At 48.9% G+C, this 13,330-nt stretch overlaps 1 protein-coding gene across 6 annotated transcripts in view; it reads right to left on the bottom strand.

Moving 5' to 3' along the window:
• The window catches only part of Sv (paired box protein shaven), a 225,328-nt gene that overhangs the window by 109,033 nt on the left and 102,965 nt on the right, over window positions 1-13,330 (bottom strand). For 5 of the 6 annotated variants that reach the window (XM_077677139.1, XM_077677171.1, XM_077677163.1 and 2 more), the window contains one exon: window positions 9,168-9,233. The exons of the other annotated variant lie outside the window; for it this stretch is intronic. In XM_077677139.1, the coding sequence (XP_077533265.1) occupies window positions 9,168-9,233 (66 nt within the window). The remainder of the gene's footprint in view (window positions 1-9,167; window positions 9,234-13,330) is intronic. 6 annotated transcript variants of the gene reach the window in all.

Raw genomic sequence — 13,330 nt, 5'->3', positions numbered from 1 at the left:
TGAATTTTCCCTATAGTGAACCCTCGCTACAATGAACTCACTTTATTGTAATTCTCGATTTATTAGAAGTTTTTCAAGGTCACCCTGCAGTGCCCGAAGAGCAAATCATGCCCGCCTTTAAGGAAGTACCGCTTACAACGAGGTCAGTTTTCTTTTCCGAGGGCTTATAAGCCCTCGAAAGAAAAAACGATGGTTATAACGATGGTTATAACGATGGTTATAACTAAGGTGCACTGCAACGCCATCCCCAGGATAGACATGCAGTTTCATTACTGGCACGACTCTTGCGTTGCAAGAATCGTGCCAGTAATGAAACTCTTGCCAGTAATGCAAGACTCTCGCTTGCGCGAAGATACATGCACTTCCAACAAGCGAAAACACGCGAAGCGCGTGTCCGCGGGGTGATTTCCTTGCTGCTCGGGTTGGTCGGTGTTTGGTGTCTTTTTTTTTATTTCTCCCCGCTAGCTCGTTAACAGGTTGATGCGGTTGGCTCACGTGGTGGCGGCACGCGAGCACACGCGGCTCTCGACGGGCCGCTAGTAATCCGCGCTCTTCGCGCCGGCGAGGCACTTTGGCGCAATCACTTTTCGCTCGCAATGAACGAGCAGTCCTCAAAAGGGAAAGTCCCCAAAGGAGCATCGATCAAGGGCCGCTCGCGCTGTGACGCGGCGTCGACAGGCGCCGGGCGAACAACAGCTCGGGGACACCGGAGCACGGCTTGCGCGCCCTGGGGAGGACGAAACACTATAGGCCACAATTAAGCCAAAATGCTCTCGACGCGCGCCCAGGTCCCGGCGCGTACACGCAGCTCATGATCTGCACGCAGGGGCGGCGCGCCCTCGCGGTGAGCAGCGCCGATCCCCCTCTCCCCGCGCACTCCCGGGGTTCCTCTGGCGGCGACAACCTTAATGGCCATCTGTGCCTCATTTTGGGGAGGCTTTTGTCGGCTTTTTGCTTCTGCGGCGGCCGATGCGCATCCCGCTCCCTTATATGGAGTGCCCGGCAGTTCTACATGCGCGCCAGAGGGATGTGCGGGGCGGCAGCCTCCCGGCACCCTCCCCCGCACACGCGTATATATCGACAAGCCCTTTGGTCGTAGGCTCCCGCACGCACGCAATGAAGGCATAAACTCCGTCTATTGTTGGCCGACACTGCCTCCCCCTTGTCGATTGCCGTTTGGCGGTGGGCGGACGACGCTTTCATCCGTGTTTTCCCCCACCTCCCTCTCCATGCGTGGACGACACCTCGGCCCTGGGGCCATAATGCAATCACAATGCCATTGGCGCCCCGTGAACAGAACAATGGGCCGTGGCGTCTGCGGCTCAATCGAGACACTCCTACTCGTGCTTGCAACGACGGGAAAAGAAGCCACGACGCTGCTCAGAGGAGCCAAATCGTCGCCGGGGAGAGCGGGGGGAAACGGCCTCGAACATGGCTGGCCACGCGCCGGGGCCAAGTCGTTGTCGATTTAGTCTCTCACTGAATTCGCACCAGCCGGAGAAAATTGTCCCGCTCTATGGACCCTAACGTCTCAGCCGCCATTGACGCCGCACGACAAACACCTTGTCACTGACGCAGTTGACGGGACCAACTGTCTTTGTCTCACTCGGACCATCACCGCACAAGTCTGCTGTCTTCCCCTGCGTCTGTTGATTCGACCCTTTCCTGCCATCAACTCGCTCTTTTTTTTTAATTCCCTTTCTGGACAAGGAATGTCCGTGATTTCCAGTTGTTTTCGTTTCCTCGCTTCTCTCCCTTCTCCGCCGCAGTTAGACGACTTCACAAGTTGGGCCTGCTCTCCGGCTCCGTACAGCGAAGCGACAACGATGGCACTCCCACGAGCATTTTTCCGCCCAGGCCGCCGTGAGAAGCGAACGTAGATAAAGAGACGGCCGAGGGTCATCGCTTACGGCGCGGGAGAAAGATAGCAGCAGGCTTGCGCACCGGCTCGTTCCATCTATTGTTGCGCGCGCGAGACCTTTGTCTCGTTACCTCGGCCTCGGTTCGGGAGCCTGCTTAATTCCCCTGGCTCCACTCCCATCAGTGCTGATGTCTCTGTTGTCTGATCGGCCGGCACCATCTTCGGGGAGCTGTTACCCTCCCCCACCTTCATTTCCCACTCTTTCCTCTCGCCTTCTGGCCCCTTTCCTTGCCGCTGTGGCTACTGCTGCGACGATACAGCGGGTTTGTCGATGCGGCCTCCTTTCGTTGCTTTTTTTCTCTCCTTGCTGGGGAGGCAAGTCCCACTTCCCGAAATGGGAAGTGCGACGACTTTTTGTGTCCGCTTGATGGAGTTCTGCAGGCACTCAGCGCTGCTGCCAGAGGACTGTTTCTGTTCCTCGTGGATTTCAAGACGTCCACTCTAACGGGCACGGGGCGTTTTTCACCTAGCTCTATGTACTGCTCCTGCTTTCGGACACCTTTCAAGCAAGAAGTGGAGTCTTCCGGACCATTTCGAGTGCTTCATTTTATTTCTGGACGTCGATGGTAACTTTTTCGGGTGTTTGTTCACGGTCGGTTGAGGATAACTGTATACTGCGCGTTATTACACAGCGAAGTACACGTAAATGCCTGTTTGGAAGTTCACTGCGTGTGTGCCCTTGGGTGCGTGCGTGAATTCTGTACAGAGATTAACACCCACCAGATTTTTTTAGAGGTAAGGGGAAGGGCAAACACTTTCCTTAAAAAATTAAGTGGCCAGGGATTGGATACGATATTTTTGCCATTCGTAAACTTCACTGAGAGGGGCTAGGAAGCGTCCCAATTTTATGGTGTACGGTGAACTAAGAGACTGGGCGGTAGACGTATGTGTACAAAACGAGGAAGCAACATGATAGACGGGTCAAGTTGTGGGACGCAGACGAAGTGCTGATTCGCCTACGTACTCTTCTCTTGTCTTTAGCACTGCTTCCTAGCTTTGAATTTTATTGCGCTTGTAAGTGAAACATACCTCCACCTTCCACAGTGACACTGAAATGACTATTGCAGCCTCTTTAAACTCTGAACACCAAATTCAACTGCCCACCTAGCAAATTAAGATTCACTTCAATTTTAAATGGGAAATTTACGCACCGAAGCTACGTCTGCGAAATAAATGTGCCCCATAGTGGAGATCTGGGATCGGTTTAAACCCCCAAGGACCTCCAATGCACTCGTGGAGCAGGCGCCCTCTAACTTGCAGGAAATGAGTCGCCATGACTTTGGCTTCGGTGTTTTTAGTCTTGACTTCTTTGGTAGTTGGTGATGGCTTGCTCTCCCAATGAATCCACCCTATTTTGGACTTGGGGTCTTAGTGACAGATAAAAGTCTCGTCTCCAGTGGCTAAACAATACAAAAATCATTTTCGCTTCCCGAAGTAACTGCTAGTTCTGCTGGCAGCACTGCCATCCAGCAGTGGCCTTCAGAAACTGCACCAGCGTGTCTGAAGGCCACTTCTAGTCAGGCACAAGCTCATTTCATGCATGCCAGCGTCATGCGTTCAGCCGTCTTTTTTCTTTTTCGTTAACTTCAGTAAACATGCGTCTACTTTGAGTAAAGGTTCCGGAACAGTTAACGGCAAACCCGTAGCGCAGCCTCGCCTGTCGACTTTTGTCCTCAAGAGGGGAAGCGACGGCCGCAGAAGCGCGAACAGAAGGGCGCACGCGCCGAGGAGGCGATAGCGGGCGCGCGGCGGCGGGGACGGGCGATGGAATGTCACCTCGCGCGACCTTTCGTAATTCGGGTGGCGGCTTCCTTTCTCGTCGGTTTCACGGAATGACACCACCGCACTCCTTTTAAGAGCGCCGCCACGGGAAAGCGCGGAAACGTGGAGTGACGGGCCCGAAGGTATACGGCGTCAATACGACGCGGCGTTTGCGCTCTCGTTTTCCGAACGCGTGCGCAAGTTGGAAACGCGCTTGCGGTAGGCGCGGAGACGAAGGGGGGGGGGGGGGGGGGGGGGGGGGGGCATGCGAGCTGAAGATGAGCGCGGCAGCCTTTGCCAGATCGACCACACGAAGAGAGTAACAGGCGCGCACGTGTGAAACTGGCGGCTGTCGTGATCCGGGTCTCGCGTGCATCGTGGGGAAGCGCGAGCGGAAGCTTGAAGAAGAGGCAGCGGTGACGCCTCGCGGTGGCGGCGCAGCACTGTGCGGGCCGCAAATGCCGCTCCTTAGTTAGAACTCTCCGCCGCTGACGCTGCTTGAGGCGAGCGAAGGCGCACACGGTGTATGTGTGTAAATATAGTTGTCCTAGGCCGCCTCGTACCGGGTGATGTATGATTGGAAGCGAGGTTTTCATCTTGCCGCCGCCACTCGGAAGCGTCACTTCCGCGCGCGGCTCGCAGACCGTGGCGGAAACGGGTCACGTTGGCCCTTACATAAGCACGCCGCGGGTGACGGAGAACATTGCTGCGGGGCCCACGCACGTGCGGCTGCGTTCTGCGCGCCGTGAGGCGGATGCCGGGTCCCCCAGAGTGAAATTCAACGAGAGTATCTGTGTTAAATTGAAAGAGGGTGATCAAGACTGATCCGCTTCTCTGGCGCAAGTTGTGAAGTTCTCCTACGCTTAACTGACCAACTAAAAGCATTGCGTCGTATGAAATGGTGGTTGATAACAAGACTAGTACCGATATTAACGCAACAGCGCTATCTGGGTCATATAGTAATCTAACGGGCAACGAGAGCACCAAAACCGACAATGAACAACAGAAATCTACGTTTGACCTCGCATTTTTCAACAACTAAGCATTCGTGTTCTGTTCTCCGGATCTGTATTTAGATAACCCACACAAATTTGCTTCCAAAACCTGACATTTGGCCGACACTCTTATACGGAGAGCAGTTACTTATTTCTTGCCCATAGTACAGACACGTTGAGGTATAGCTCCTCCGATATCGAGCCAGGAGGTGACGCGAAGAGAGGGCGATTCGCAAGGGGGTCATTTTTCCGCGTTCACTACTTTCTCAAAACCAAATTCGCCATGTGGTACGTCGCACAGAAGCGCGCATTCACTTGCGCGTAGCCAACCGTTGCGCGCACGCGTCGAGCCACGCGCGGCGGCGAAGACGCTCGCGAATGAAGAGCAGGGGGCGGTTGATGTGGTTTATGCGCGCGTACTCTTGTTCCATTTTTCTCCAGGTATAGTGGGCGAGCGAACAGCGTCGCTGACGCCCGTGTATATGAGCGCATTTTGAGATAGTCTTCGACGATTGCTTCTCCGAGATGGGAAGTAGCGATGTCGCCGGAACGCGTCTCTCCTCCCGGTCGCGGCCTGCAACGACTCGAGACATCATTGCTGCGGGGCTCCGTTGGGCCCGCCTCCTCCCAGCCTCCTCGACTGCGAGCGAGGACGTTAAAATGTCATTAAACAAGCGCTGCCCGACTACGTCGCGCTGATAATTCATCTCGACGATTCTTGCGCGGGCCCCCGCGGACAGACCGGGAAAGACAGAAGAGGCGCAGCCTGGTGATTTCGCCGCAGCGGGCCTCCTTGGCGGGAGGAATCAAGGGGTGGCTGTATGCGAGCTGCACAGGCCCACGTGATGACCCGCACGCCTAGCAGAATGCCGGTGCTCCTCGGTCTGCATTTGGCCGTGCATAGCGTATAGCGAGGAGAGATCAACGTGAATGAAGCGAAAATCAGCCCGCAGCGTCGCTCCGCGGCGTCTCTTCTCTGTGAGCGCCCACGGCTTCGAATAGGAAGAAGCTCGGGAGCGCTCGCGTGCTCAGTTCAGCCATTCTTGTATATTTCCCACTTCAACCGAAAGTTAGTGTTTTTTTTTTTCTTTTTGTGGGGGGGTTCACGAGCTGCTTGTTTTTCTTGGCTTACACTACGCAGACATGTGTTTTTGTGTATACAGGCAAGTTGTTTGTACCTCCTATAACCATTCGGCGATACAGTCCTCTAGCCTATGAGCGTGAAGCGTGTGGTTCAGTAATTCTTGCAACCGCTCACGAATGTGTTTTGATGTAATCCTTTCAGTGCTTTTATTCGCGAGAATCCACATAACGCAAGTGCTTGGGTTTACACACATGCTCTTGGCGTTTTTAACACCGACAAAACAGCTCTGAAGACGTTCTTAATCAGCGTTTTAACAGAGTGATATATATATATATATATATATATATATATATATATATATATATATATATATATATATATATATATATATATATATATATATATATATATATAAAATCTAGCATTTGTTATGTTCGTAGCATCTCTGGCATTATTTGAACGCCCGGCGCCTTTTTCTTGCTCGAACGCCAGATTCGACGGACTTTCGCAGGACCGCCGACGTATTAATTCCTCTTCGTTTCTGCTTCCTGTGTAAACTGCATCAACCTTTCAGTCGGCTTTAAACCACACGACGAGCGAGAGACTTCGCGAGTTTGCTGCCGCCCAGCGGCCCGCGCGAGCTATCGCTTTTCGCGGAGCGTGCGCGTACACATCGCTCATGCAACAGACTGTTCTTGCACTCTTCCTTCCCGCGAAAGGAGAAACAAGACAAGAGGAGCACTTATACGAGTCCGACGGAAATGAGTGCGAGATAAGAAAACGGCCGCCTGGGGCACAGATCACCCTGGGGCTTCTTTCCGCCTCCACTCGCACACACTGCGCTGCTGTAGCGCCGGCCATTAACCAGCTCTGCGTCGCACCCAACGGCTTGGTTCGAATTCGATTTGCCGCGTCAGAAACTGCGTTTAAAGCAGAAAGTGAAACTGCACGTTGCGGAAGCAAAAGCCGAGTTTTTTTTTTTTTTGTTCACAAACTTGAGTTTTGTCATAATCAAATAAAATTACGGTTTTTGTTTTCTGTTTCAAAGCAAGCGCTCAACATTTTACAGCTTTCATTAGTACAACGCCGAACGATGCTTTCCTCCCTTGGAGGTCAACAAATGAAGCTGCGTGTTTTCTTTCAACCGCTAGCACCAGGCGGACTGAGCAAGACAGCTGAAATCGTGAAAGAAGTCTGCCAACAGTGGTTGTGGCTGAGCACGAGGTCGCGGGTTCGATTCCCGGCCGCGGCGGCCGCTTTTCTGATGGAGGCGAAAAGCAAAAACGCCCGTGTGTACGAGATTTCGGCGCACGTTAAAGATCCCCAGGTGGTCAAAATTGATCCGGAGCCCTCCACTACGGCGCGCCTCATCGCCTGCGTTGCGTCGGCGCGTTAAACCCTACAATCAATCAATCAATCAACAGTGGTTGTGCGTTTGCGAGGTATCTGCGCATGTTCTGTTATCGCAAAGAGTCAGGAAGCCCACCTTGACTTGTGACATCTCGTAAAACGAAAAAGTATATGAGGCAGTATGATATGCACTATGATGCAACATGTATGTATGTATTTATTGTACTTACGAAAAGGAAAAGCCACCAACAGGCGTAATTTGTCTCGCCTAGGGGGCGGACACCGGAACGCCTGCTGGTGTAGGGGGGGAGGGGTGTATACAATTTAAAAATACAACTGACGATAAAACTGATGCCCTGGAATACACGCCACTGTAAATATTTACGCAGCAGACAACACGCCACTTTGCGACAATGCTCTCCGCGAAGCCAAATAAATGGTAATGGCATAAGGGCTGCCTGCAATCTTGTGCTCTCGCTGGATGTTGGAGTTTACGTTGAAACTCGGTTGAAGTACGTTGATATGACCCGCGAACTGTTTCATTAAACAGAATATTTATTAGGTTGAGAAACCAGTCAGAGCAATTTCGAAACTTTCTGCGCATGGTCATTAACGGAAGAAACGCTTCATGAAGCTCTACCGTAGCCTTGTAGAATATAACGGAAAGCTTTCCACGGCGTCGCGATACCGCACCGTATTTTAAACCCATAAACCATGCCTCAGCAAGGCTCGGGCGGCTCATGCATTTTGCGAAGACGTCGATGGACTCGTGCACGCGTGGCCAGATTTACAATCGAAATCAGTCAAGCGCGCATGTATACCACTCTTCCCCCCTCACAAGCACATGCACAACATATACACGGGCATGTCGTACAGCATATAATATATATATATATATATATATATATATATATATATATATATATATATATATATATATACATATATATATATATATATATATATATACATATATATATATATATATATATATATATATATATATATATATATATATATATATATATATATATATATATATATATATATATATACACACGCACATCGACCCAAAGCTTGTTTGCCTGCTTTAGAAGCATAAACTTTCATATCAAGCATCGCCGTTTACACGTCGTAACGGCCGATTGTTCCCGCTTTCAGGCGGTGTAAATCAGCGTTAACGTTCACCGTGGGAACTGTCGCCGCACTCCAGTGCTGTCCGTTCACGGGCGGCACGCCCGTGGTCGTCCTAAAACTCTGCGTTCGGTTTTATGACCGCGTTGCACCACTGTGCTGCCGGCCATAACGGTTTTAAAAAAGATACGAAAGAGAGGGCCTTGGCATTAATGTTGGTGCACTGCATTAGAACAAGAAATACACACAATTTTTCCATTCTTTGTATAATGCGCCAGTTCATTCAATTACAGAACGCAAAAAAAGCAAAGCAAAGCTATCACACTATAGGGTACGAGCTTTAGGGTCTATAAAATGGGCTATGGTCTTTACATTCCCCGTATACGCTTCAACGATAGCTGGGGATATATACTGCGGTGAGGCATGACTACTTTCTAACTGCATGCGGGGCTGACGAACCTGTACTGGAGAGCTGAGGAAGGAGAACGGCAGTGCCAGTACGGGCTCCCGTTCTAACTCAAAATCGCGCTTCCTGGTTACCGTGCTGGCTTCCTTCAGAACAATGCAGGTTACGTCACATCGCAGGTGATCTAAATCACTCGAAGCCACATAGCAAAGAGATTGGTGTAATTTATATGCATACAGACACTGACGTATAAACAAATAAACAAGCCAGCCACCATATTTCTCGCAATATTGACACTTCATGCTGCAAAGTAAGTTTCAGCAAGTATATCTCTTTTTCGCTTAGGAGACGGAGGTTAATAGAAAGACATAGGAGCAGGTTGCCGAGGCGGAGCGCAACAAGACATTGCCGTCACCTGTTCGCAGGTTAGCAAAGAAGGGACGCGCCCAACACCCCCGTCCACGCATGCGGTGTGTTTGTTTGATAGCAAAACCCAGCATTTCACTGGTCTCTCACCAGTGTCATCGCTCTGCATGGAATCGGCGTGAACGTTGATGGAGTTTCGTGGGTGGTCCATATAACCTGCGAACAAGCGGCCATTAGTACATCTGGCCCCGCGCGCCACAAAGCGCGAAAACAGAACAAAAGAGAAAGAAAACTGTACGCTCAGCCACCGGATAGTCTATATAGAACACAACTCGTACGTTCTGTAGTGCGCGAGTTGCACAAAGGAGCGTCAGGACCTAGGACCACTAAGTGGCCTTCAAGCAAATGAGTTCGAATTCCTTCTCTGTGAACCGGGGTTTGAGTCCTGCTGCCATGACAACTTCGTTATATCCGCAAGGACGACCAAGTAGCTCCGGTTAATTCCTAACTCGCCGAGTCAATACTTTTTCCACGCAGTAACTTTCAACAGCGGTAAGCACTCTGTGCTTGTAAGTTATTTTCGAATTTTGAAACGCAATTAAACAACTCCTACATATTACGCGTTTCCAAGGGTAAGCACTTAGCCTTCATAACTGACTGTCGTTTTTATGTACGTATATTTTGAAGTTTGTGAGAAGACTACAACGAGCACAAAAATGAACCACCATACGACAGTTTCCGCAAAAAGCAAAGCTACATTTTCGTACAAGTTGATGTGAGTCTATAACAAGGTGTTTGCAGCTTCTTGAAGCATTCACTCGGAAGCCGTCAGCACACGTGCATAGATCGCGTGAGGGTTCATAAGATGTATTTGTACGACAGGTTAAAAAAAGCGGCATGTGCCATGAGTTAAGTACAGCTGAGCCTCTATTTTACGAAGTCGACAGGGGGATGTCAACCCTTCTGTAAAAAAGAAAATTCGTAAAGGCGAGAACGTCTACTGAAAACTATGAATTGATTTCACGGTCAAAACGTCTGGTATTATGCATTGGGCATGTAATGGTTGACAAACAAAGTCGTTACGAACTTCTTATAACTTGTGGTAACTACGACGGCGATAACCTATAGGATCCTCTAAAGCGCCTCAGGACGGTTCATGGTGCCCCTCATAGCTGTCGGCACAGAATCGGCAGCGTCTGTACTGCAATCATTCGACACATCCACCCTACTGGCAAAAGTTTCAAAGCCTTGGAGGTCTCGGTGGCGTCCACGTCCATGCTGACGTTAGGTATATGTCCAACGGAATTGCAGGTTTTTTTTTTTTTTTTTTTTTTGCATTTTTGAATTTTTCATATTTCTTTTGCTCGAAAAAACTGAACTAGAGTTAGGTGGTGAGTCTTGTTCGTAAGGTCTAGTTCACGAACATATAGGGAGGGGTTTCGCGGAAACACAGTTTGCTCATAACGTAGGAGTTTGCAAACCTGGGGTTCAACTGTATAGCTTACGACGTACTTATTCACTGCTGTTTACCGTCCATTTCATTCCAGCAAACTTGCGCAGGGAGACCTCAGTTACGCAAGGATAGCTAGCTCTCCAATCATAAATGTCGGAGGCTGCCAGCGACAGACCGGGATTATGAAAATGATTCTCCTGAAACCACTTTCAATTTTGTTTGTGAATTATCAGTGAATTTTCATTTGTCTTTTTCTGTAGACGTATTTCACCTGAAATAAAATGCCAGGGTGCTTTGTATTGTTCTTTTTTATGCACTTGAGCTATCCTAGTAAATAAAAAAAAATAAATGTAACCCTGAACTGGAGCGAATATTTGTTTGCAATTTTGTTTACCGGGTAGAAAACGAGGGAGGGGTGAAGGGTGTGCTCTATTTAGCGCCGGATCCCGGGGTGACGAATTAAAACATGGCGCTTGCCAGAACCCATGCACAGAAAACTTAGGACCCACAAATAAGTCTGTTTTCATCCCTTCACAACCCAAACTTGAAACGACGCCAGAGTGAGAAGAGCGTGTACAATCAAGCGAGCCAAACACACAGTGTATAGTGTGGAGGAAAACAGCACGGTGCGGTCGCGTCAACCTTAAAATACAGACTACACGAGAAGGGTACAAAGGTACTTTTTTTCCCGATTTACTTATCATGTCAGCAGCTCCCTCCCAAGATTCATAATATAAGGTGGCAGCGGTAACAACAACACCGCGCTAAGAATAGCGAAAAAAAAAAAGGCAAAGAATGGATCGTTGTTTTGCATTCCCCCACATTTGGCGCTTTGTGCGCTTATGCGTGTTTGGGCATGTGCGTGAACTTGAACTTGGCAACGTTCTACGCACAAACCCTCTCTAGCGAGGGTAGCTTAGCTGTACTACTAGAGGAACTCAAAGACGTTAAGTGGGATATTATTGGGCTAAGTGAGGTTAGAAGAACAGGAGCCTGTGCTGCCGGGGGCCCCAGTAAAAGAAAGAGCACGGGATAGGATTTTTGATCAACAGGGAAATAGCAGGAAATGTGGATGAATTCTTCAGTGTTAACGAAAGGGTCGGAGTCGCTGTGATCAAGCTTACCAAGCGGTACAGGTTAAAGAGAATACAAGCGTATACGCCAACAGCTAGCTACGAGGACGAGGCTGTAGATAGTTCCTACGAAGACGTCGAGTCAGCAATAAATAAGGGAACCGCGAAGTTCACAATTGTAATGGGAGGCTTTAACGCAAAAGTAGGTGCAAAAAGAGTAGGAGAAAAATCAGTTGGAAATTTTGGAATAGGCACTAGCAACTGTCGAGGTGACACACTGGTTGGATTTGCAGAGAGAAATAACCTCAAACTACTGAACACATTCTTCCGGAAACGCAAGAGTAGGAAATGGACTTGGAGAAACGGGATTACAAAAAAAAAAAAAAACGAAATTGACTTCATTCTGAGTGACAACCCAGGTATTGTGCAAGACGTGGAGGTACTAAGCAAGATTCGGTACAGCGATCATAGGATGGTTAGGTGCAAAGTAAGGCTAAATCTCACAAAAGAAAGAAAAAAAAGCTCGTAAAAAGTAAGAAGCCCAACGTCAGGTCAGCAAGAGATAGGACGCATGAGTTTAAAATAACCCTTCAGAACAGGTTCGCACTTCTAGACGGTCAGAACGAGGACAGTGTGGACACTAAATGATAACCTAACAACAGCAATCACGGAGTCAGCAGCGGCTACTGGAGAATCGGCATGTAGGAAGCAAACTGGAAAACTGACTAGGCAAACAAAGGAACTTATTTCGCAGCGCCAGAAGATGATGGTGGATCAAACTGAACTAGAGGAGCTGTCAAAATTCATAAACAGAAGTAAAACAAATGACATTCGTGCGTACAACATGGCGGCCATCGAGGAAACTTTCGAAAGAGGAGAAAACTTGAAGGCAACAAGAAGGAAGCTGGCTATTGGCAGAGACAGAATGTACGCACTTAGACATGAACAGGGTAACGTTACACACAATATGGAAGAGATAATAAAAATCGCAGAATGGTTCTACACTAGGCTATACGCTAGCGACGCTGGAGCGAGACAAAGTACCGAGCCTACAAGCGTTGCTTGCGATGTTCCACCAGTAACGAAAGAGGAAGTAGAAAAGGCACTTAAGGGCATGAAAAGAGGGAAAGCTGCAGGCGACGACGGCATAACCATAGACCTTCTAAAAGAGGGTGGAGATATAATTCTAGAAAAGCTTGCTGAACTATTTTCAGTATGTTTAAGGACTTTAAAAGTGCCAAAAGCCTGGAAAAACGCCAACATAGTTTTAATTCACAAAAAGGGAGGTAACAAAGATCTTAAGAACTGCAGACCCATCAGCCTTCTGTCGGCTGTATACAAGCTATTTACCAAGCTACTACTTAGCCACATAACCGCCAGCCTAGACTTCCAACAACCCAGGGAACAGGCTGGGTTAAGAAAGGGATACTCTACAATGGATCACATCCATGTCATCAACCAAGTAATAGACAAATGCACAGAGTATAACAAACCACTTTACATGATATGTATAGATTATGAAAAAGCGTTCTATTCAGTAAGCACCGCCGCAGTGATGGACGCCTTAATGGACCAAGGAATAGAGAAGACCTACCTACGACTCCTAGACGACATATATGAGGAATGCACCGGTAGAATTACACTTCACAAGCAAAGTGATAAATTCCCGATCCGAAGGGGAGTGCGACAAGGAGATACCAACTCACCAAAATTGTTCACAGCATGTCTGGAGAGTGTATTCACGAGGCTTGACTGGAAAAACTTAGGCTTAAGGATAAACGGCGAAT

This window comes from Haemaphysalis longicornis, unplaced genomic scaffold (genome assembly GCF_048455015.1).
Source record: "Haemaphysalis longicornis isolate Haplotype H1 unplaced genomic scaffold, Haemaphysalis longicornis Haplotype H1 scaffold_1, whole genome shotgun sequence".
Lineage (NCBI taxonomy): Eukaryota > Metazoa > Arthropoda > Arachnida > Ixodida > Ixodidae > Haemaphysalis > Haemaphysalis longicornis.
This window is presented reverse-complemented; position numbering and strand designations above follow the sequence as displayed.